Raw genomic sequence first — 25,730 nt, 5'->3', positions numbered from 1 at the left:
CCAACTGTTCAACCAGTTTTTGGCAAACAAAAAGCTTTTCAATTCCTTGAAATATTGACTTTGGCGATTTACAGTAATATCGTTTGCTCAACTGAGACAGCTCACTACCTCTTTAAAAGGGAAGCAACCTCCTTTCATTCTTATTTTACGCTCTCGCTTGGTCAGCTCGTCGTCATTCTGAGGAGTTGCTGAGACGTGACGGCTGCACAATGCTGGGAAAGCTCCTGTCGGAATGCGTCCGTGTCTGAGTGTCTTTGTGTAGACGGGAGATTCGAGGCGTGTGACGGCGCTGAACTGCCGGTTTCACGCTCTGTGTTGGGACTGACCGCGACTACAAAGACTTCCGTACACCGTGAAAGGGCGGCTTCGTCGCTGTTTTGCAACCAGCTACACTGCCCACAAGTGGTTTTCTAAGGCAAAGAATTAGTCACTTTGGGCTACGATGCAACTTTATGAAGTGGAGAAGAGAAGTAACTCCTTAATTTCTGAGAAATAAGTACTTTTGCTCTACATTTTGGTCTTATCTAGAAAACTTCATTAGTTACTCATATACACGTCTACTTCTGTGAGGCCTTTTTGGGCTTCCCTCACACGTGTCCTGTCCTGTCCCATCTTTAAACCACCGCCAAAGGTGTAAAAATCTCCCCAATTCCATGGACGTAGTATTTATTTGGAACAGCAACGCAGAAAAAAAAATGATGTAATACTGCCATCTTTTACTGGCAGTGTAGTCCAAAGAGGGAAATGTCTGTTGGGATGAGGGAGCGCCGAGTGTCCAATTACACAAAGAAGCTGTTCCACCTTTTGTCTGTGCCATTCATACAGAAGAGGAATACAAAAAAAAAGGCAATAAAAAGTGTCATGTGGAGGGGGCGATATACTCCAAACAGCGACAAGAACTGCGAGATGTGGGGGGGCTGCCAAAAGCCACACCACACTTTTGTCCCGCCTTTTTCCATACAGATGGGCAGAAGACTGCCAGCTCCGACTTGTTCCCCCGTCGTTTACAGGCAGCGTGAAAGGAACTATTATTTTTTTTAAAAAACGAATAATAATTGGACCGTTGGAACCACTGCTTGTCAGAGCACTGACACAAGTTTACTAGTTAAAAGCGAAAAAGGACGCAGTACCGTACGCATGAAAGATTGAGAAAAACGGAAAGATTGATGAGTGTGGTGGGAGCACAGCCTCTGGGGACCCGACATTTCCATCCAGACTGCGTACGGGGTCTCTTTAGTCTGAGCACAACAAAGACCCCCAGTCTTGTTTCCAGACCTCCGGGGGCCTCAACGAGCCACGGGGAGCTCCGCGTCCCCCGAGAGCCGAGAGCCTCCGCCGGGCCCCCATTATTGATCCCTTTGGCCCGTTTTCGTGCCTTGATTGAGCGTTTCTCCGGAGATTGGAGGGAAGAGAGCTGATTGGCTGAAGCAAGCAAAAGACGAGGGTTGTATTGTGGGCCTGGGGGCGCGCCGTTGGAAAAAAGAAGAAAAAAAAAAAAAAAGAGTGAGGGAACAAGGGGGGGGGGGGAGTAGCGGGAGCTTTTCACTCTCATATCGCAACGACGCCCTTCTACTCAGTTTCAAAAACACAGCGGAACCTCCAATTTTGAATATTTGTGACCAAATGTTTCTCGGGAATGCAGCCTCACGCAAAACTTCAACTCATGCCACAACATAAAACGTAAAACAACATAACTGTACGACTCTGCTAAGCAATAATTCCCTTTTCCTTTCCAAAACTGATGTTGTTTGACTGACCAAAGAGGTTGCATTGTATAATACCAAGATTGGGCACGTAATTTACTCCAAATACCGTTTGATGAATAGCCGCACGTACACAATTTCTATGGGAAGACACAGAAGACCACCGGAAAGGCTTTTGTGGCTCCGGGGAAGATACTGGATCCCTCACAGGCCACATCCAAAGCAGGGAGTAAAACTGCACCCCACGCGCATAATTGCAGCCACCTGATACGCTCGTATGCATCGCTGCGTCGGGATGCGTTTAGTTGGCACGAAACTGGACTCGCTCCGAGAGGGGAGACTCGAAAAACACGCTTAATCGGATTTTATGCTCTTTTATGTGGGGAACTCAAATCGCGGCATTTTGCCCATTCTAATGCAAACCAAAAGAATCGACCAAAGTGGAAAGCGAAAAATGGAACAGCTAAAAACTGTAAATTTACACTGCGATTGTTTGAACCCATCCTTTAATATGTCCTCCCTAATCCCTGCCTTTCTGGGTGTGGAACATATCACACCCAACGGAAGTTCAACATGGGCATTTTCCCACTCTCACTTGAGTCAACTTCATACACATCATGCACAAAATGTTGCCCAACCTGTTCTCAGCGCTACGCGTAAGTAATCACTTGCTTCTTTGTCACTGCAAGACATATCGTATGTGCAGTCCAGTACGGTGCGTTGTTTTGATCGTCGGGCATGCGCGATACGAGCAAAGACGTGCGGCCTCGAAACACGGCGGAAGGGGATTATGCAACGATATTCCGCCTAATCCTCATCAGTGACTCGAAAAATCCTTCGCTCTGGCCATGTACTCACGGGAGAACCACCCACACACACACACACACACACACACAAAACAGCTGGACGATGAAAACAATACTCTCTGGATTAGTGTCAGGGGAACGCATCTGCAAATGTGACACACAACCGCAGATCATTCAATCTCAAAATCACTTTCAACGTCAAGTAAATTCGCTCTGTCCCGTTTTCACCCCGGTAGAAAATACAGTATAACATTCCGAGGTGAACTCGGCGGCTCTGTTGCCAACTGTCGGCATCGTAAAACAAAAATCCTTCACACCTGCGTGATGAATGTAAAGCAAATTAAAGAGACTACTTTGCGGGTTGAGGAGGGAACCGGAAGAAGATAAATAAGTGCCCATTGTTGAGGTTTAAAGTTTCACTGATCATTTACATGCTACGCCACTACATTAGTAAAACAACGTTGCATAACATCATTATCAAAATACACTATTCTTTCTCGACGGTAGCTGTTAGTTTTATGCATCATCAAGTACTTGAGAGTGCTTAAGAAAATCTATTAACGCTCATCTGTCTAAGAAGTGCTTCATTTTGTCGCCCCAAGATTAATAACTGGTGAAAATAGTCCAACTAGACACATTTGAGTAAGCTCGTAATGTTACAAATGGACTTCTGTCAAGCTTTGGTGCAGACGGAACGGCGGCATTCATTTTTCGCCAATGAATTGTGTTTATTGGATCATTCATTGCCTGAACATCTTCGTCTTAAAAAAGTTTGGGGGAATGATGTAACCACCGTCGTTTGCCTCTTTGACGTAGGAAAGATTTTTGCTGACGATGTGACCTACCATTTTAATCAATGACCGTGTAATAAATGTGATAATTTTATTTATTTTTTGGGCTGTCGGTGAATACTTTAAACATGTTCTTGTGGCGGTGGTGCCGAAGTTAGTTTTAAGCGCTATATGATCGCAATACTGTATAGGGAATATTACCAACCTAGTTCACTTTCTGGACATGCGCTTTGGGCCTGGACAAAAGTTGGACGAGAGTCACATCGGTTGCGGTCACGTCTCGGTGACGTCTTCCGGAGACTAGCCGGGTCGCGCTGAAATCCAACATTTGGGTTGATTGGACACGTTAGGTAGGACTCCAAATTGGGACACGTCACAACTAAATCATATTTCTACTCCTTGAGTCCAAACATGCTCAGGGTGTGTCGTTTTGTGATTTCTAATGGTGCACGTCGCCGTCGTTAAAAAATAAAAATGAAAAAAAAAAAAAAGCTCTCCCATGACCTCGTGTGAATCACCTTCGGCGCAGTAACAAATTTTTAAAAACTTTGTCAACTTGACTCGGATCGTTTTCGCTTGTATGAAGTCCCGAAGGCCTGTTCTGCCCAGACCACAAACACGTGCGGTAAAACGTGTTCTACCGTGAGCGCGCCTAACCCAAAAGGGCCACACCTACTGTAGGTGCGCCAACAAAACCTTTGAAAAAAAAAAAAAAATAATAATAATAATAAAATACAAATAAAAAGAAGACTAAGCGGCCATAGAGAAAAGAGAGTAGAACGTTTTGCACATCAACAAACCCTCCAGGACAGCGTAAACACACACAAACAATACTACTGTGTTACTATTAGTGACGGGATGAAACAATGTCAACAACAGTTTTGTGGTACAGGCGGTCGTTTACGTTTCTCTACTTGTCAGTGACGGGTGAAGGATTCCCAGTCCTCCGCTGGGGAAATACTTCACTGTACATAAGATACTCGACGGTGATGCCTCCGTGGATGTCACATTTCACCGTGACAGACGCAACGTGCGGGTTGCTTGCAAAGTGGGATCGAAGGTCAGCCAGTTTGCTTCTGGGGTTGGAGGGAAATACTCTCATTAGCAATGCTCGCTTGAACTTAGCCTCAGACATCATTGGCACGTTCGCGACAACAAGCCAAAGCCGCGTATACTGTAATACACTCAATCTATTGAGAATCTGATCGACTAAAATCAAAAGCAGCGTAGACAATAGTCTTTGAAACATTTTTTAAAACAAGATCCAGTTAAAAATTAGTCAAAATAAATACAAGGAGACGCGTGTATCTGGATGAACACCTGATTTCCACTTAAAAACAAAAATATTCCAAAATTCTTCATCGTCTGAATGATTGAGATGTACGGACAGGTACGAAAGAGCACATTGTGTACCTGCGTGCTTAGCCCGCATTCAAAATGTTATTCAAACCGATAATCGCATATTTGGGATGAATCAATCAAATTTGCGGTCATCTCCTACGAATAGCAGGGGTCCAAACGTCGATCGATTTGTGAAGCAAAAGATTTCAGTTTGGATCTTGTGTGACTGGAGTGCATCCGTTTGACAAGAAGTGATGCAGAACAACAACAACACTATAATTAATTTCAAGAGTTCATTTGGGGCAAATATGTTATTCGAAAGCGAAGTGAGGGAATGAAAAACTGGCGGTCGAGCAGGTGCCCGGTCTTGCGGCGAGCGCTGACATCAAAGTGCTGGGGGGGGGGGGGGGGGAGAAGGGAAAAGTCTGCGACGCATTTGAAACAACGGGAAGAACGGATGGTCGAGAGAAGGAGGCCCAAAAAAAAGAAGACAAAGGAAATAAAAGACAACCATCATGTGGCATCGGTTGAAGCGGCTGCCAAGACACAAGTTTCGAAGATGTTCTCAGACCTCTTTTGTTCATCCGTCTGTTTCCAGAAGATTCCACATGAGATCTGTGGCCGGCCAAACTATTTGGCTCTCCAGAGGAAAACACTTTGGGGGGTATTTGGGGCATTCTTCTCGCTCGCCTGAACAATGGCTGCGGGGATTGACGAGAGTCCAGAGAGACGTAAAACTGCGTCTCTTCAATCTTCCTCCTAAGAAGAGGTCGCGACCTCGGGGATTACGTTTCCAAATCTTCCCGCTGCCTAGAACAAACACTTGATTACTTCAACCGCCATCTTTTGAAGTGCCTTTAAAAGACCGCATTTTCCCCTGTTTTTTTTTTTTGCTTCTATCGCAGCTAAGGCCTCCGAAACTGCGTTCTTCGTCAAGTTGTTGTGCCCAACTGTCGTGTAGCAAACGTACGCGCCAGATACGCGTCGATACAAGTGACAGCATACACACGAATACAGCAAATAACGTCAATACAGTCCAGTAGTTCTTGGCATATCGCCAGAGTTACATCCCGGACCCTAATGCGATATATGAAATTTGTTAGGTCGCGCCCATCTATTCGTTTTACGGAAATAAAAACAATTCAAATTAGTATGCACGAGGTGTAGGGATCATTTGCGGTCACCGTCCTCACGTTCTACACGTCAGTGTTTTGGACTTTGAATGTGTGTGGCTTTAAAAGGCGGGGCCTGGCTTGCTGAGTGACGTGGCAGTCAGCGAATGAGGGTGAAGACTTTGCCGTTGTTGGTTCAGGATAACAGCAGGTTGTGAACTCGCTAACCGGTACCCCGCGTGCGTGTTGAGCCTAAATTGTGGCCTCTGAACGCACTTGGAACCACAAAAATAATAATAATAATAACAACAACAACTTACAGGAGGTGTGAAAATCGAGGGGGGGCCAGGATCTTTGTGAAAGCTGTGATTGACTTGAGAGGAATGGGATTGTTTTATCGCCAGATTTTGGCATCCTCCTCCTCTCTGATTGTGGGATGCCGTGTTCCTGTGCCAAAACGAAGCTCTGCGGCAATTTGATTCCTCGGACGGCGGATACAGTAAATGTTGTTTTATCTGTGAGGCTGCCCCCCCCCCCTGCACTTCACACGGCAATCTTGTCTTAGCTATGCATGACCGACAACGCTTGCACGCACGAGGCATCTGTCAATCTCTCCCTCCCGTGGACCTTTCCCTCCCTAAAAGCGCTTTGTGGCCCAGGCAGGCCAGCCAGCCAGCGCCTGAATCCTTGGCACGGGGACGCGTGAGAGAAGCCAGCTACAAGTTCAAACGCACGCACGCAACTCGGACAGTGTTCAATGGCAGGATTCCTCCTCTAGTTGAAATGCTGCGGGCCTTTTCTTACTCTTTGGGTTCCTGCCCATTTCTAATCACTGTCCGGCCTGAACCGACTCCGTTGTTCTCCGCGGGACGAGGTCGACCCCCGTTCCGAAAGACGGGAACGACTCACGTGAGAACGAAGCGAGGGGTCGGAGCACTCAAGGACAAGGGAGCAAAGGGGCCGGACTGGATTCTGGAAGACGCGCCGAGCTGCAAGTGCATTGCGCTGCGTGCTTATAATTATCGCACGTTATCTTATCATGTGTGTGTGAGAATTTTCCCTTGAGATTTAAAGGGGAATTTCAAGCAGTTATTAACAGCCGAGTGTTATGTATGCAAACACACGGCAGGAAGGTTTTCCAGAGCCACAATCAGCAACTTTTGTTGAAAAGCATAACATTAATAATCACAGCTGGTCTGAGCGTCAACAGATAAGTCAAGTCCGAATGAGCAGAAACACACACACTAAACATGACAGCGCACTTCAGATGAAAGAGTCTGCAAATATCTGAGAAAGGGCCAAAGAAAGGAGATGCAGGTTGGTAGTTTTTTCCCTAAATCTTCAAGAATTTTTTGGGGGGGGGGGGGTTTAACAAACAAACGGTCCGATAGTTTCGATCTTGGCAGCGTCTGTTCTAACGGCTCCAGCGAGAGTTGAAGCTTTCCGACAGGACGGGCGGAAAAGTTGCCAATTAACCTTTATTACAACTGCGACCTACATTCCTCGTAAAAATAGAACGAGGGGAATAAATGATAGGCGGCACTTGTCGGTCAACTATAATTAATCTCGGACAAGCTGTTTGCAGACACGCTCACGATAAAATTGACCGGAAAGCCAACTGCGACTAAACAGCACACAGCTTAACGTACTCGGGGAATTATTTTTTTTCCTTTAAGTACTAACATATTTTATTCTCATTTGTGAGGACTGGATTCCATCTTTATACTGCATATCTTGATACGTATGGTATAAACTCATGACAGCATTTGAGAAAAAAAAACAAACAAAAAAAAAAAACAGCCTTTGCCAAATGTTAGCATTTGTGATTAGTTCGTTAGTACCGTTTTAGTTAGGGGGGGGGGGAGGCGAGCCATACAGTAACTACAACCCAGCTCACACATACATCCTGTTCCATGTGTACAGTACACATCTAACATTGTTTTACAGATGCTCCTGTGTTGTTTTTGGCAAAGTTTATCAGGGGCCCAACACTGCGTCCATCTGTGATAAATGTCCGTGTGAAACACAGCTTGCAGCGGCGCAAACATGGTTCCTGCAGGAACTCTTAATTTTATTTATTTTTTTTTGCCAGGAGGGTCCGGTGGAGCTTCAAGAAGAATATTCTGCAATCAATCTATTTTTTCGGAGTGAATTTAGCCAGCTTACTCCAATTTTTTCCCCAGCCCTTCTGTCAATGTAAGCTGAAAAAAACATTTTTAGATGGGACACATACAATTACGTCTTAGTCACTAACCCGACTAAAAGCGGAGATCAACTCGAGTGTACACTCTGATGAAGATTACATGAAGTTGGTGGCGCGCGGTGCTGTACGTTCAGTTTGCTGTCAAACTGCTACGGACTTGACTCACTGGTTGTCTGTGGAATCGACTCCCACAGATGATGTCAGCGTGGATGCACTTAGGGACTGTTCTTGTTTTTGTTTGCACTCTGTCTGCGTCTGCGCGTGAGGACGTTTAAGCGGCCAGTCGGACGGAGCACACGTGACCCGTGTGGACCCCGCAGCTGAAACTTGAGCTAGATAAACCACTCCTTGACCGTCAGGTGTTCCCCTCCGACCTGTACTTCCGCAGTAAAGCATCCATACTGGGTGGACGGCAAATTACATTTTACTGTTTCAAAAATTTCAGCCTCGCAAAATGCCATTACGCATAACAAACTCAAAGAACAATAAACACCCAAAAATCCTGCTTCCCAGGGGCGAATTACAATTAAAAAAATAAGTAAATAAAGAGGGTCGGCAAAGGGTCAGCATGTGATAACGCGAGATTAGCCGGCACTTCACGGCTGCCCCACTCAACGCATCTTCGTGGCGCAACGGGCCCTCAGCTTCCCATCACGTGTCGCATTCGCTCGGCTCTGTTTGCGCAGCTTGGCGTGTGTGCATGTTTGTGTGTCTGCGTGAGTCACAACAGTCAAGACAAGTTCAAAGGGAACGACAGACAATGAGTCAGAACTTGCGTGGAATTAAACAAGGGTTTGTCTTCTGGATCCTACTCGGCGGCATATTTCGCCGTATTTAAGGGCTTTGCCACCGCGAGCAAAGCCAGTTTACAAGCGTCTGGGTCGAGCTGCACCTGGAAAAGTTTCTCTCTCGCGTTCTCCGTTCTTTAATAATCGACAGCAAAACGGGGGCCGGTTTAAGCAAACGCATCCGTTTCTGACCAAAAGTTGAGAAAACGAGCCAAATTGCGCTCAAATGGGACACCTCAAACGATGAAAACAGCAAAAACAAGACTGAGCAAAGACAACATAATGAAACGTGACACTGACTCCAGTTGAACAACTGTTTTGTTACACGGCGCCCACCATTCAAAATCGATGAACTGCGGCAACTTCTCCACAACTGTGACACATACTGTTTATACAATAAATATATATACACATACACTCCACTCCCCCAAAGGGATTGCGGCGTAAAAGGTGTGCCAAACAAATATGAGCGTTCATCTGAGATGACACGCTGTGGCCACCCCTAATGGGACAAGCCGAAAGAAAGTAAAGTAAAGTATTCACACGCACACATTATACATACTCTGCTCACGCGTGAAATTTGCCCCATAAAGTTTTGGCAAATTCACTCCCTCATAATCGCAACCCAAGCCAAAATTCACTCCTCCACTTTACCTTTGACTCAAAAGCTGTGCTGATCTCAAAGCCCAAAGCGATGCAACGCCGCCACCTACGAGGATCTGCTAGTCGTGAGAGCGGAAATTCACATATAAGCCACGCGAGGCCCTCCTCGCCGAGCACGTCCGCAGCGCATCCGAGCGGGCGACGGGCTGCCACATTCCGCATGACACAATCCAAAAGTCGGGAGTTAATGTATAACCGGCGCCGGCAGCGATAGCCAAACAACAAAAGTAACGACGGCAGTTAAAGGATTGTGAGATCACAACCTTGGCGCCTTGCGGGTTCATAATGAAGACACAGCAGCTTCCTGTCCTCCCTTTGAAGGCCACACAGATGGTCAGTCGGTTGCGTGGAAATAAAAATCACCTGTGACGGGAAGCCGACGCCTCCGTTACCACGAGTCGCGCAAACTCGACCGTCGTCAACTTCTTCAACGGAGTAACGTTAAGGCAGAAAATGTTTTTGTGATGGAACAACGGAAGAGTAGCAATTTTGGTACATGGGGGAAACAGGATGAGCACATAACAGGAAGTACAAGTTAGTGTGTCAGAAAATGGGCGCCATTATGTATAAAAAGCAGGAATGTGATGCCGGTCTAATATTTGAGTTACTACAAATGACTTATTACTTGTAAAAACCCCTTTGTTAACGCTATATCGGGTTGATATTTTATTCACTACTTCTCTTATTACCTTTTCATCATGTTTTATATTGATTAATGTAAAGCACATTGTTTTGACTTTCAAATGCTCCATAAACCAAGTTAAGTTGAATTGAGCTGCATAACAGATAAGAACATTGATAGAATTTTAAAAAAACAGGTCTGTACAGTTAGTAAAAGTTTGAAAATGCTGTCAGACTCTCTCCACATTGCACTGTGGGGGAAAAAAAAAAATATATATATATAGCACTTCCTTCTACATTCCCACAATAATAAAAGATACTGTTACAAGAACGACTGTGACCGTGTCAGTGATCTTGGAACTATCTGAACGTTAAAGTATTTTCATTTTACTATGCACAATACATTTTGATTGAATCGTGATTCAAGTGCTCATTCCCCCCCCCCCCTTTTCATTCTTTTTGTTTCATTTTTAGCATAGGGTCCGCGTTGACTTAATGTTACAGTTGCTTTTGAGGAATGCAATCCGTCTCCCTTCAGATGAACACTTGGGCTATTACTACTACGTCATATGTAGAAACGATGGCGCAGAGGGTACTTGGAGTCAAACGTTTTAACGACCACAGTTGTTGCAGTAAGTTCGATTGTTTTTGTGACTGCAGTGCAACTTACGGACGGGGACTTTCTTGGGGTCCAGGACGCCGACCCGGGCGTGCAGCTCGCGCAGGCTTCCCTGGAGCCGCCCTGACCTCCGGGCCACCGCGACCGCCTCCGCCTCGATGCCCAGGAAGACGTCGGCGGCCAAGCGGGAGAGGTCGGCCAGTTGGCGGATGACGTTGCCGAGCGTGTGGCAGCCCACCTCGGCCAGCGACGCGAACGGCGCCGGCGCTCTCCTCGCCTTCCCTCCGGCGGGCAACCTGCTCGCCCGCCGCGGCTCCACGCACCTCTGGTGGAAAGGCATCGGTCAGACTCTCTCTGGATGACTTTTGACAAAAAGATTTCCCAAAGAAACTAGAAAGGCGCGCCCGCTATTTTAACGGAATCCGGCCATCGCGCCATCTTCGTCGGCTATTCACATTCACGCCGGCCGTGCCGAGTGCGGGCTGCTTGGCTCAAGGGAGGAAAAACACACAAGGAAAAGTCAGAGGAGGGTTGCAAGAAAAACCCGGAGAATTACAAAACCACCACCTGTTGCACACTGGAACCGGAGGCAGACAAAAAGCTCGACTTTACCTGAATGGAGGATCTTGACAAAACCAGGACCGGGATCCTTACACAAAGGTCTTCGAGTGCACGATCACACTTAAAAATCGAATTTTTTTGAATTGGTGGTCTATGAAATTGCCTCGATTCTTTCCAATTTCGCTGCGCGTCGCTTGCGAGCACTTCTTACAGTAAAGATTCAACAAAATACATCCGTTCTATAGTTGTTGGGGTTTTTTTTTTAAGCAGTCACGTACCCTAAAATGAATAAACTTTTCCCCCATCCAGTGTATTTCATGTTCAGAATAAACCTAACTCGGGAAAACAAGAGATTAGTACGCGGTGGGATGCTGTATGCTAAATTTACACGACAGGGTAGAAAACGTCACACGCCATTACAACCTGCATATTTCACTCAATTTAACACTGCGAAACGTAGTCGCTTTTTAAAGTAAAAACGACCCATAAGCGGCTAAAACCCATGAAACAATTTCATTTTAATAACAGTTAGTTCGTGACCCCCCCCCCCAACTAAGAGCTAGCTTGGAGATTGAGTAAAAGCTTTTTAAAAACATATTTAATAGATAGTCAAACTAAAAATATGGCGACGCTGTTTAGTATATTCACAAGAGCTACACGTTTGTTTTTTTTTTTTTAAAAAACAGATATATCCTAACCCTTGATAATTAAATACAAACCTTGCTGTCAAGTTAGCACCAAGCTAGCCTCGCAACCAAACGCGAACGTTTGCTTAAATATTATACACACACAAATATAAATGTGTTCTTTCCTTGCTTGAAGATTGGTAGTGTATATAGTTTCTTGGAGTTGTAATTTCAATATTTAACTGCTAGTGTGAATAAAACTGTCGACATGCTAGTTAACAATCAAGCATCGATTCTTTACACCTGCTCGCAGTAGCTTCACACCTGAAATTATGTTTTTGTTGCCCTTTTGTCATCCGCGTGTACCTTATTTTGAAAGTATTGTAATAAGTCGTCCGCACTGTGTTGATGCATCTCTCCTCGCAGCTTGCAGGTGTTTTTAAACACTTGACATTCCAACCATTGCACAACTCAACCTTCTCCGTTAAAGAGTTCAAGCTCCAATTTGAAAGCGCTCTTCTGTCACTGCAGTTTTTAAACACTCCATTGTGTTCACAAAGGAATCTAAAGGGCTAGAAATTAGACTTCATAGTGCCAATACTGTATAGACACAGAGAAGACAGGTACTGTATTACACCTCTGCATAAAGATTTTCTTTTAAAACAAATCCAAGTAATCTTTCAACCCGCTTTAAGATTACTAAAGAGATTCTAAAACCGGACCGGAGCACCATTTAGTGAAGAAAATGTTCCAGTTCAAGAGATGAACATAACTTTAATCAAGATTAAATATGCCCGAAAAGATTCTTCCAACTCATAAGAGACCCAAACAATACAAAAACAAAAAGTTGCCGTCTCAATAGTCTTGCTGAGTAATGTACCTTTATTGCCCCACCGTTTTAGATGTTTATTCACTTAGGGCAAAATCTTTAACACTCATCTTATGTCGTACTTTTCAAGCGTGCATTGAATTTTCCAAACCCTTCAACCTTGTCTAAAAACCCTCCCTTACATAAACTTATTTACATTACAAAGGCTTGAGCAAGTCAAATGGTGAAAAATGACAAAAATGTGGGAAATGGGGGAACATAATATGTGACATGTTAAAAAAAAAAAAAATGTAAGCAGTTACTAAAATGGTGAATGTAGTGCATTAACTTGTAGTTGCAATATTAATTTAAATCCTGTGTTATGAGATTCTGGAGACCGTTTGGGGTGAACCCTATAGTGTGCTACGTGACATGCCCTCCTTCATTAATTGCAACAAGCGCACAACGAAAATAAAACATTTTTTTTTTTTAAAAAAACACTTAAATCCCACAGAGCCCAACATTTATGGGAATATGTGGTTGTTGTGTCATTCGAAAGCAGCTTAACTGGATGAGGCGAACGTTTGGTCAACTAAGACATAAAATGGATGGTTTTTGGCAAGAAAGAAAAGAGGATTGCTGTGAGTAAACACCTGGACACGCTATCTTTGAAAACCAAACGCAAAGTCTGAAACCTTGGCGCTCTGGGATATCATATCAAATCAATTCCTAAAACTGCCTTGATCATCTGAAGGAACAGATCCAGAGCGAAGGCTTGGATGTGTCAAGCAGATCAGGAGAAGCTCATCCATCCACTTTTGATATCAAGTCGACTCGACTGTTGTAACGGTCTTCTGACTGGACTCCCCAAAAAGAGCACTAAACAGCTGCAGCTCGTTCAGAATGCTCCAGCTCAGTTCCTGACCAGAACAAAGTGGTCAGAGCATAGAACTCCAACTCTGAAATCGCTACACTGGCTTCATCCAGTCAGCTTCAGAATAAGAGTTTTCAATTCTGCTGCTGGTCTATCAAACCCAAAACGGTTTAGGTCCTGAATATATGAAAGAAATGCTTGTGGAATACAAGCCCAGTAGGGCTCCGAGATCAACATATTCAGGTCCAATAGTGGAGCACGGAGTCCAAAGCAAACGTGGTGAAGCAGCATTCGGAGATTTATGCTGCACATAAAGGGAATAAATGGCCAACAGAGGTGTGTGAATGTTTTGAAATCCATGTTAAAAACTTGGGTTTTTTTTTTTTCCTCATGCTTTTTAGAGTATTTCCACTTTTCAATTGTATTCCTTGCACTGTATGCTGTTTTAATTGTACTTTTTATTTTTTCCATTTATACGTTTGTAATCATGTAAAGCACATTGAGTTACCGTGTGTATTAAATACGCAATACAAATAAATTTGCTTTGCTTTCCATGTGGGGGGGGGTGACAATTCCATACATTGGTCCCTTCACACACACACACACACACAAACCGCGACACCCCACCCCCCCCTAACAAAAAAAACGCAACAGGGTTCCAGGTGTTCATTTGTCGCCCTCTGGTGGTGCCTTCCGTATTGATCTTCTCCCTTCCCTGACACACAAACATATATATATATATACACACACACATCTATATATTGACACCACACGCACGCACGCACACACACACACTGGTGGACTTCCCTGCTCCCCCAGCCTCCGCGCTTGTCCTCGGGCCTATCTGGTGTAGTAGACTCTGTAGTAAACGCTCTTGGAGCGCCACAGTGAGTAGGAGTTGTCGAACTTGAGCAGGTAGACGCCGCGGCCGGGGTACTGGTGGCTCCCGGCGTAAACTTCCTCGTGACAGTCCCGCCGGTACACCGGCACTATCTCGTCCACCTGAGGCTTGCTCGCCTCCTTCTTGGCCTTCTCCTCCTCACTGGCGGCCTCGCCTGCGGTCACGCAAAACATGTCGTATTTAGGGCGGCTCAGTCTAACGCAGAAAAAAAAAAACAAAAACAAAAAATCCTTTTTGTGGTGAATACTAAGCCGATTCTCAAGTATAAGATGGCATGTTTTTAAATATGACTGTAACATTCTCCAACAACTTAACTCCATATTTGCTTATTTGTGACAGAGGTGGAAAACCTTACACGCTGAACCAAAGTACAGAAACCTGCTCCTTTAAAAAAAAAAAAAAAGGGACTGGCAAAAGTAGAATAACTGGTTGAACTCCTTTCCTTGAAAACCACAGAAAGTGTATCTAGATATTTTCCGGTATGTTGCCTTTGGCTTTGAAGCAGTACTGCCCCTTTCGAGTCCATCATTGTCATAGTGTGGGGGGGGGGAAAAAAAAAACTTATTGTCTGTTATTTGTAGCATATTGACCAATTGAAATTGCTGAAAATAGATGACAAATCTTTGTACTCTCTTGAACGCTCGACTGTCTCAGAAGTGGTGCAAAACTCCAACTCTGCTGAAAGCGTGGCCTCGAGATTCAAAGTCCTGACGTCTTTAGACAATAATAGATTACATACATTTTGGCAGGCCTGTTATGTTAAAAAAAAAATATTAAAAATAAAAAGATCTCAGCATTGCTTCCGTGTAGAAAGCGACTCACAAAGGGCGGAAAGGCCACATTCAGTTCCTCTCACTAAACTGCTTTGTCAGCTCTTTGGTTTGTTTACCACAAGACTCGCGTCTCTATATTTAAAAACAAACTTTTTACATTTTAAACTGCATTAATCCGGTTCGAGCGACACTCCCTCACCTTCATCGTCCTCGTCCTCGTCACTCGACTCCGACACGTGGACGCTGACCGAGGCCGACGCCGCGTCCGTCCACTCGAAGAAGACCCCGAAGCCGATGTCGTAATAGTCCGTGGCGAACTCCCAGAAGAGGTAGGAGCCCTCCTCGTGGGTGGGCACGCGCACCGTCACCACTTCGCCGCGCCCCACCGTGATCACGCTGTCGGCGTCCTGCCGGATCTTCTCTTTGAAGTCTTTGATTTGGGGCCGCGTCCACATTGAGGGAGCGGCGATGACGGGCGGTGAGTCTGCTGCTGTATTGGGGGGGTACACAAAAGGTTTATTTGGGCGTGCTTATTTTGCGACAACCAAACAACTAGCAATGGAAGTTAGTGTGACAGGAAATACTAATACTAAATAATATAATAATAAATGTGACAAAATGGGGAGGGGAAAAAAAAAAATTGCTTAAATCTACATGGGGGAAAAAAAAAAAAAAAAAATTCTGATATAAATTTCTCAAGGGAGAGAAAATAGATAAATACAAAATGAAATTAATTACATGTAGACTAAAAAAATATATATATTTTTTTTACTGTATCCATACAAAAATATATAACAATGAAAAATACATGAAAAGGGGTTAAAAAATGACAAAAGAAAAAAATATGACCAAAATAATTGGGGAAACTATTGAGAAAAAAAACCATTTAAGAATACAAAATGAACTATTTTTTTTTTTTTTTTAGAAAAACAAATCCAGGGCTCCTCGCTTTCCAACCCAATTTTAAAGGTTGAAAACTGCAGTGTCAGAATACATTCTCACGCATCACGAGCACTCGGCAAACGACAAAGTTGACGTCGCACAGCCGACTCACCAAATAACGGCCCGTTTTCCGACACCTCGTCGGCCGGCTCGGGCTCCAGTTCCCGCTCCGTGTTTTCCAGGTAGGAGTCGCCCCCGTTGACGGTGGGCGCGTCCTCGCCAGAAGGCGCCGCGGCCGCCGCGCAAGCGGGGCCGGCGGCCGAGGCGCAGAAACTGCCGGCGTCGTGGTGGCCGTGCGCCGCGGATTCGGCGTGCTGGTGCTGCTTCTGCAACGCCGCCTGGGATTCCAGAAGATAAGCGACATGTTGCTCGAAAAAGCATGCGCCATAAAGATACGACCGATTTTAACCAATGAACTTTCTTCATAGAGCCCCCATCCATATTTGTGATTCCAGGCCTGAACCTCAGAACTCGGGAGGCAGGCGTGCCAACCACTAGCCCACTGAGCTGCTCCATAATAAAATATTCTTAGACATTTCAAAAAAATTTATCTTGTTTATACGACAAGGATTTCACTGAGCTTTTAACTTTTTATCTAATGGAATAAAAAAAAAGTAGGGCTTTGCCAGAATGTTGTGACATCTTGTAGAGCCAATTATCAACATTCAAACACTGAATTTCTTTAAATATTGACATTTTGAAATGTTTACTTGTAAAACTTCCCCAGGAAATCACAATGTAATCTCCAAGTACTATTAATACATACCCACAGATAAGTCATGTGTTGACTGGGGTGGGTGGTTAACCCGGTGCCTCCGAGCACCACGTTTGGTGAAGGCTCATTTAGACAAAAGTAGAGCTTTGCTGCCATCTGTAGTCCAGCACATTCCAAGAGCCTGCACAGTGGGCGCGTCGTCGAAAGACGCCCGCAGGTGTGAACGCGTTTGTGGTACCCGACCTCTCGTTTGAAATCAGATGGCTCCCTCGCGACACTTAAGAGGGCAACCGAGCACAACGGAACGCGGGCAAGCGGCCGACCTGCTGCTGAGCCAGCTGGACTTGGTAGAGCTGCTGCATGTACTGCTGGTAGTGCTGCTCCTGGAGCTGTCGGATGAGACCCATCTGCTGCTCGGGGCTGTTGGGGTACTGCTGGGCGGCGTACTGCTGGAACTGAACCGCCGTCTGGGCGTTGAGGGCGGCCATGATCTGCTGCCTGGGAAGCGGAAGCCACGGAACGATTGAGGAAAGCGGCAGGGAAGTGCGGACATTTGTTGCCACGCCGCCAACGGCTTCGGCGTACTTCTGCTGCTCGACCCTTAGCCTCTCTTCCTCGGCCTGTCTTCTTTCCTCTTCCTCCCGCCGCCGCCTCTCCTCCTCCTCCAGCCGCCGCCTCTCCTCCTCCTGCCTCCGTCGCTCCCGCTCCTCCTCCTCCTGCCGCTGACGCTCCTCCTCCTCCTTCCTGGAAGGAAAACCAACATCGGCGCCGGCCGCCAAAACCCAGTTTAATACACGAGCTCCCGAATGCACTTTGGAACGCTGAATTGTCTGAATTCAAATCAAAAAGTTTTTCCCTTTCCAGCACGTCGTCCGCATACCTCCAGATGGCACAAGCGTACCTTTTCCTGTCTTGCTCCTCTCGCTCTATCTTGTGCGAGGTGGCGTATGGCGCGAAGAGTTTACAGCACTTGTTGAGCAGCCGCACAAACGCCACCATGGCTTCCTCCTTCTCCATGTTGCCCAGCGACGCCCACTCCTTTCTGCAAATGCACAGCAAAAAATACCATTTGAAAAAGGCCACCTCACAAACCGCAGTTGGTCTTCCTCTTTTGGGGGTATTGCTTTCATCAAAAATAAGGTATTTGTATTTTTTAAACAAATAGGTCATACTTAACGTTGTATGGCATGCTAATTTTTAATATCTACTACAAAGATTAGAATAGTTACAACGACAAAAAAAAAAACATGATACTTTACAGATAGTATGGCCATAATGTGCACTTTTACATCCTACACAGGGTATATAAAAAAAAAAAAAAATTAACTTAACTCATTCATGGGCAGCGTCCCATTTTTGGGACATCATGATTTTCACACATTATATCCTCCATTTTACCCTTGAAAAATATATCCCTTAATAAGCAAGATCCTATTTTTGGGACGATCCACTAAGAAAAGCCAAGTACCCTCTCGCGGGCAGCGGCCCATTTTTGGGACGTGATTATAAATGAGGAAAGGTATCATATAACTTAACCATGAACGGAAAAGAAGTGTCATTTCCACGATTGTGGCCTGTTGGGAGTTTTTTTTTATCTCAATAAACCAAAAAAAAATTGCCATCCTGCCCATGAATGGGTTAAGGGGGCAACGAACTGTAAAAATATTTTTACTACAAATGTATCCAAGATTGACTACACAAGGACATTAATATAAATAAACATTGAGGCTAAAGGAAAGCATGTAACTCAAAATTTTGCGGTAGTTTTGTTGAAGAAGCAACAACAACAACAAAAAGTTAAGTTTCAAAATGCATTGATGAGGGTCATGGAACAAAGATGAAATTTTACAAAAATAAAAATAAAAAAAGTCCCTCCAACCCAAGGAAACATCTTCCCCCTCATAGCTGGCTGGTAATCTCTTTAGTTGAGAACATTTGATATTTTTTCTTATTGATTATTCACTTTCACATTGTACTCTATGATAACTGTGGCCAAAAAAAAAAAAAAAAAAAAAAAAAACACCAGTGTTAAAGGGCAAAGTAGAGATTTATCCCCCCCCCCCCCTCCACACACACACACACAAAAAAAGAGATAAGCAAGTGTTGTGCCCGGCAGGGTTCAAAAGTCGCTTGCGCATCGGGCCGTTACCTGCGGTCGTTGCCCAGCACATCAAAGAAGCCCACTTCGGGGGAAGCGTCGGGATTGTAAGGCCCCAGCAGAACCTGCTTGTGCAGCGCCACCAGCCGGAGCTTCTCCTCGTAGGTCGGGTGGAAGGCTTTGCCGTCCTTATCTGCGCCGCAACGACAATGAGCCGCTTATGCAGGATGACCACGAGCACAAAAACTGGCGGCACGAGTCAATACGACGTGCCCAAGACCTTGGCAAAGTCAACACGGACACACCGCTATTGACATTTTTAACGTTCTTCTTCAAGTGGCACTACCTTTTTAAGATAACATTTCTGCAGCATTTGATATGAGGCAGGCATTGAGAAGATTTAAACAAGATCCACTCTCAATCAGTCCATCTCGGGTGCATGGCCCCTCACGCTTATTATCTTTTGCTTTTGAGCTACAACCGAGGACAGAAAATCATGACCTTTATGGTGTGATGACACTTTCACACCAAATAAACTCAAACTTATTCCTTGTTGGGAGCATCATCTACTTCCACTTCAGAAAACAAACGTTTTACCCAACGTTACTTCGTATTTGAAGTTACTACAAACTGGAAAAATCATAAACGGCATGCCTCAAATGACTATTGTTGTTGTCAAGCTGGGAAAAGGAAGTGAGTTCAGAAAAGGAAGCGTTCATTACTCAAAGTTAGATGAGACGACACTTAACGGGATAAGCCGCATTGAAAGAGGACGTTTGGATGTTAAGTGAAAGACTAGCTAACGATTTGCTGGGGTGCCGCCTCCAGGCTCGGGTCAGCCTACTACACGTAAGACCGTTACATTTTGTTGGGCGTCTTACCGCATGACCCCAAGCAAACGAAATCAGCCACAGGATGGAAGAGGCAGACGTACAGAAATACGCCGTGACGAAGCCGGAAGTTGTGCGCTTGTGCTTGGCTTTAGTGGCTAATAGCTAGCAACATGCTAACGTCACTTTGGGTGCCTACGAGCGCTGACAGTTAGCCTAGCCGCAAGCAGCACATTTGAAAGTCCCAAATGGCGACTTTGAAGCACGTTTCGGCTGTCGGGGTGAACAATTTGACATACCTTTGAAGAATTTAAGGGCCATTCCGTACAGCTCTTGGAGAGGAAAGCCCCATTTCCTCTCCACGGAGGATTTGTCAGCCTCCCCGCCGTCGTCGTCGTCGTCGCCGTCGCCGCCGTCGCCCTCAGCGGTAGCCGGTTTGTGGCCATCGGACTCCGCGCCGGCGTCGGATTGCGGCGGCGGCTCCGGCTGGCCCTGCTCGCCCTCCGAGTCCGGGCTGAGCGTCAGGCCGTCGATGGAGACCTCGAGACGGCTGGAAGTTGCGCTTTCGAGGTCGCCGCTCTGAACCTCAGTCGCCATCGTGCAGACTGTCAGCTGAAGCGGCCACGTACCTACTTCCGTTCGGCATGCCGGAAGTTCCGGGATGTACAGATTTGAGATATTAAGCTTTTTTTTTTTTTTTTTTTTTTGAAGACTGCAAATCTAGTTTGGACTCATTCAACGCCAGTTTTTTCATAGTGGAAAAACTGAGTTGACAATAATTACAATTTTAAAAATTAGTTTCACCGTTAAGCCGTCAAATATTTGTCTGGTAAAGAACAGAAATCATTTCTGTGCACCTGTTTTGTGTGATTTAATTATGTTATACCGTTTATGAAAAGTTTGTTATGGTGTGCCACTGCAGTGTAAGGCATATTCAACTGCACCATTAAGTGCACTCTGTTCCTGTATTTTTTTCAAATGTATTTCATGCTACCAAAAGCTGTACTATCGTAGCACCCAAGTCTGGCTCCCATATTGTTTATTGTACTGGGTATTATTGTATTTGTACATTTTTTTCCTGTATTAATTTGTATTTTAGCTGTATTATTTTTACCCATGGTTCTACTGTGTACGCGGCAATAAGACCTTTTATTCAATACAAATGTTGTTTTAAAAAATACCACCAATACCAAATAGCTGATTATGAATATTGCACGGTTGTTCAATGGGGGTGAGGAGGAGGACGACGAGTGTAAATGAATTCATCTCACTGATGTCTGCATCCACTGTTTCGGCCTCCGCGTTGCTTTGTCTGGTGTCCTCAATTGGCAATTGTGCGCTGTGTAACAAATACAATTCAGTTTCTTAAAGTTCCCCAAGAAGATATTCAGTCAGTTATAGACAAAAGAAAAATATGCAGGAGCTTTGCGGAAAGTGATTTGTAGAATGACTGATGGGCTTTTGTGAGATTTTAGATAGTGCTGTCAAACATTACATGTACTGGTCGTCTGTTTGACACCTTTTTTTTTTTTTTTTTTCCCCCAAATGACCATTATACATTTAACAGACAGACGGGTAAATGATCCCCCAATTTGCCTGCGGTCTTTGTATATTTGCTCATTAGACTGTCGACGGGGCTACAGGATTAAGACTTCCAGTGTTTTAGTTGAAAATGTGCATGGTTTATATATTATTTATTCCTATTCAGCCGCCAATTGTGTTCCAGACCAACCCTGCATTCGGTGAACACCGCCGAGTAGCAACCACGTAGCTTTTTCATTCTTATAAAAATATAAAGCTGTATGAACATCACCATACTCTTAGTATTACCCACACTTCTAGTCATCTCTACCATACTTTTAGAAACTTCCCATCAGGGTTTAAACACCTTTTACACTCTTACAGTAATGCACCATGTATATTTTATTTCTTGTAGTGTTTTAATGATTTTATTTGGGCAAGGAATCATCTATTGTACCACACACACACACACACACACAAAAATGCGTGATCGTCAAAATCCTACATTATGACAAATTATAAGTGTGACGGATATAAAAGGAAATTCTCAACGCTCTGAATCTGCAGTATTCTGCAAGGGAACGCTGTACTTCATTTTTACTACAGCAGTGCTGACTATTTTTGCTGCTGGTTACATTGGCTTTAGTGTACGCGTGGTAGTATGTAATATTCATTTTTGCTGCTCTTGTACTGCTCCAAATCATTAATGATGGTTGAAAAGCCGTCCACAGATGAAGGAAATGTTGATTCTAATCCTTGCCTGGCAAAATAGTAAATGTCATATTTGAAAGCCAAAGTGTACACTTGATTGTTGTATTTCAAGGCTTTGATTGGGGGGCGGGGGGCTCGAGTAGACAGGAAGAAGTTGGTGTCGCCTCACCTCTCGACATGATGCTCGCTAGAATTAAATGAAGCCATGCAGGTGTCAAGCACCTTGGAACACTTTTGAACTCGGCTTTGTGTATTGTGACACACTTTGCTTTGTTATCAGTGAAAGGGAATCGCTTCCTACCTGCTGCCAGGTTCAAAGCTCGTACAAGACAGCCACAGAAAATCCCCAGCATTTAGTTGATCTTAACTACATTAATATTAGGAGCACTTTAAAAAAAAAAAAAAAAAAGTGTGCATTTGCCACCATGCTCAAAGCTTTAGACTAGGGCGGTTATTGTGCTTTTTGAGGATATAACGACACGACCCCAATGTTTTTGACTTCCAGGGCATTCTTGTCTGGTAAAGGATCATAAAAACACACTCAAGTAAAAACAGCTTTGGATGTGACGTGCAGAAAATCAGATCACTGTTATGTAAAAGAAATATCTCACAAACATTTGTATCTTGATAATACAGAATGTATTGTCAAGATACAAATGTTTGTTTTTAGATGATGGTATCGATAAAAAAAATGATGATTTTATTGGTGGATAAATATGACTGATGCTATCAAATTGCAATTTTATGGCTGTTTATTGACTATTAATGTAATTGTTTTGTTTTGTTTTTAATGGTGCACATACATTCTGATAAAATTCCAATTTTATTGAGGGGTAAAATCGACTATTATGAGGAGGGTATTTTCTGAAACCGAGACTCATACATTTGCAATATCGTCAATACTGAATTTTTTGCCATATAACAAGTATTATAAAATCCCGGTTTAACTGGTAATACTTCGAATATTGTTTTTTTAAATCCAACAACTAGTCTCCTTTATTCCCTTTTCCACCAACCCCGAGAAAAACCCACATTTGGAGGTTGTGTCGGCAAAGAGGAAAACGGCAGTTTCCGACGACCTCTGAAGGTGGCAGCTCGGCCCATGATAAATGTTTTCTCTGGCGATGTGTATTGAACGCGCTCATTCCATTAAAAAAAAAAAAAAAAAAAAAGCTGTCTTCTTTTTTTGAGAGGGGTGGGGGTGGGTGGTTTAAAAAAAAAAAAAAGGAGGAGAAGGAGAAGGAGACCCTCGGCCCTCCGGAGCTTCACACCTCAGGAGGCCCGCAGACGTCTGAAGCGGCCGCTGGACGTCGATGGTCGCCTCGTTCACACTTTTGGCGTCACACCTTTTGATCCGGGAGGAATTTAACTGCGAGCGGGCCTCTTCCGAGCTCACTTTTTTTTTGGCTCGAGGAAGCCATGTCGGCCATCCACGGGGACCTCCACCACTTGCGCAACCTCCAGATGAGCAACACGGTCAACCCGGGTAAGGCGTCGCTCACGCTTGACTCGCTCAATTTTGAGAGATTTTTCTCGTCGTTTTCTGGACTTTGTGAAAGTCAATCCTGTTCTTATTTTCCTGGTGATACTTTTGACTTTTTCCGACGTGGAAATTTGAACTGTGGACGTTATTCTTGTGAAAATATTTTCAGACATCTCGATTTTACTTTTGTAAAATTACAATTGTATTAATGAATAATCAAATCTTTTCAAAAGACTGGATTGTGGACGGTGTAATACTGCACCTTGACGTTTTCCTCCAAAAAGTTTTATCATTTTCATGAAATGACATGTTGTGAGTGTATAATGCTTGTGTGCACCTTATGACTGTGTAGTAACATTTCTATTTTTCTTGGTGTATAACGCTGACTACAGTAGCGGTGCCTTGCAACTCACGATGTATGCGTTTTTGACTATACTATTTTTGCTTTGCCAAAAGTTTAAGACGCATAAACTGCACAGAGGCATAAACAACATAACTAAACAACACGCAGCAAGTCCTCAAAAAGGAGGTTCCAGTCTGTTTATTGCTCCCCAGTTGACGTTTTCTGTCAGACTAAACATCAAAATCAGAATTACACAATTTCAAATGACCACATTAGGTCAGTGGTGACTGCCAAGTCTGTTGATCTTAATGCTAACGATGCAAAATGAGGTCGAGGCTAACGCGGAAGCAACACAAACGGTGGGGCAACATATGTAGACAGTGAACGTAATACTCACCGGCATATAGTCATCCAAATCAAAAATTAATACAGCATATTACTGAGGACTGAGCATCTCAATGTCCCGTATGTGTGCATTGTTCTGCCCACGTGTGGCTCGGGCGCGCACACACACACCATACCTCGAGGAGCCGTTGTATACTTACACGACGACCGTGATATTTCTGATGACTATTCCCTTGAAATTAAGATTTAACACAACACCCACGTTGGACTTAAATCCCTCTCACAGATTTTCGCGGCACAGACGCGCCAAACTATTTGGCCGCGAGCCCCCCGGTGCCGCGAGTGGACAAATGCGTGGCCATACTAACCCACCGGCGCAAGAGGACCAACTTCACCCAGCAGCAAATTGAGGTACTGGAGAAGGTGTACTCGGGGACCAAGTATCCTGATATCTACCTGAGGGAGCGGCTGGAGGCGCTCACCGGCCTTCCCGAGTCCAGAATCCAGGTACGCTAACGTTCAAATATGGTAAGAGCGAAAAAATAAACGACCTCCACGTGTTTCTTTGCGTACGTGTAGTAAACGGCAGACCTCGCGGGGTCTCCCAGGTTACGAGCTCTTTTTGTCTCTTGACTTTCAGGTGTGGTTTCAGAACAGGAGAGCAAAATCCCGTCGCCAAGTGGGCTCCTCGGCGTCCGCCAAGGCCTGCAACCCGCCGCCGTCCTTTAGCCGGCTGCCAAACCGGATCAGCCAAAACAAAAGTAATGCTTGGCGTAACTAGCATCATACTCGTAAGGGATGCGGATGATTACAAAGCAACTGTGCGTGTGATATTTCAGTTTATGATAACAGCCACACCACGGAGACTTTCGGACTAGAGGACACCCACCCACGTTTGCAGCGGTCCTGCCTCTACGAGAAAGACGCGAGCCGAGCGAAGCCCGAGCAGCCGAGTCACCGCGAGCCGTGCGCCGACGTCCCGTTCTACCCTTGCAAGGACAGTGCCGAGATCACGAGCGACGATCCCCACGTTCTGGTGGAGTACGACAACTTCCCGCCCAACAAGACCATCGGGCCCGAGATGAAGGTGGTGATCCCCCCCATCCCCGCGCACAACAACTACAGCAGGCCGTCCCCCAAAGAGGCCGGCGGGCCGCTGCTGTACCCGCTCGCGAGGACAGCGGGGGGGCCTTTCGACGGCTTCTCCCCGATCCGCGGCGCCGCCGCCGCGCCAGACTTTTCCGACTCTGACTCGGACTGGGAGAGCGAGGCCGTGGTTGGATTTGGCGGTTTTATGTAAGAGACGCTGATGAGCTTCCCAGACTTCGGTCGATATGCCGTAACCTCATCACGCACTGTCCAAAAACGCCCCCAAATATTAATTTATGAGCAAAACGTCACAAAATTGTGGCAGCTTGATGTTTAATGACCCAGTACAATTACATTTCGAAACCTCGCTATATATTTTATTTGCATAAAATGATGTATTTATTGTCAAATAAAATTCCTTTTCTGTGTCATCGACTTGCTGAAAAAAAAAAAAAAAAAAAAA

General features: G+C 44.8%; 3 protein-coding genes across 5 annotated transcripts in view; 1 reads left to right on the top strand and 2 right to left on the bottom strand.

Moving 5' to 3' along the window:
• The window catches only part of nhsl1b (NHS-like 1b), a 67,440-nt gene extending 54,965 nt beyond the window's left edge, over positions 1-12,475 (bottom strand). For both annotated transcript variants that reach the window (XM_061811503.1, XM_061811504.1), the window contains exons 1-2: positions 12,201-12,475; positions 10,699-10,972 (exon numbers count right to left, since the gene is read on the bottom strand). In XM_061811503.1, the coding sequence (XP_061667487.1) occupies positions 10,699-10,972; positions 12,201-12,248 (322 nt within the window). In that variant the 5' untranslated portion in view covers positions 12,249-12,475. The remainder of the gene's footprint in view (positions 1-10,698; positions 10,973-12,200) is intronic.
• A 113-nt stretch (positions 12,476-12,588) lies between these two features.
• Positions 12,589-20,450, bottom strand: acbd3 (acyl-Coenzyme A binding domain containing 3). Of its 2 annotated transcripts, none has more exons than XM_061811510.1 (8): positions 20,075-20,450; positions 18,997-19,138; positions 17,749-17,889; positions 17,433-17,591; positions 17,171-17,345; positions 16,245-16,470; positions 15,390-15,677; positions 12,589-14,571 (listed from the first exon to the last, which is right to left on the bottom strand). In XM_061811510.1, the coding sequence occupies exons 1-8, from the start codon at positions 20,370-20,372 to the stop codon at positions 14,357-14,359; spliced, it is 1,644 nt and encodes a 547-aa protein (XP_061667494.1). In that variant the 5' UTR covers positions 20,373-20,450; the 3' UTR covers positions 12,589-14,356. The 2 variants fall into 2 exon arrangements, with proteins under 2 accessions (XP_061667494.1, XP_061667493.1); XM_061811509.1 differs by having other exon boundaries at positions 15,390-15,680; positions 20,075-20,449.
• Positions 20,451-23,426: 2,976 nt separating this feature from the next.
• Positions 23,427-25,695, top strand: mixl1 (Mix paired-like homeobox). Its single transcript, XM_061812295.1, has 4 exons — positions 23,427-23,493; positions 24,465-24,685; positions 24,819-24,939; positions 25,018-25,695. The coding sequence occupies exons 1-4, from the start codon at positions 23,427-23,429 to the stop codon at positions 25,476-25,478; spliced, it is 870 nt and encodes a 289-aa protein (XP_061668279.1). The 3' UTR covers positions 25,479-25,695.
• The last annotated feature ends 35 nt before the right edge of the window (positions 25,696-25,730 follow it).

The sequence above is a fragment of the Syngnathoides biaculeatus genome, chromosome 23, assembly GCF_019802595.1.
Source record: "Syngnathoides biaculeatus isolate LvHL_M chromosome 23, ASM1980259v1, whole genome shotgun sequence".
NCBI lineage: Eukaryota > Metazoa > Chordata > Actinopteri > Syngnathiformes > Syngnathidae > Syngnathoides > Syngnathoides biaculeatus.
The sequence above is the reverse complement of the archived record's forward strand: the minus strand, read 5'-3'. Positions and strand labels throughout refer to the sequence as shown.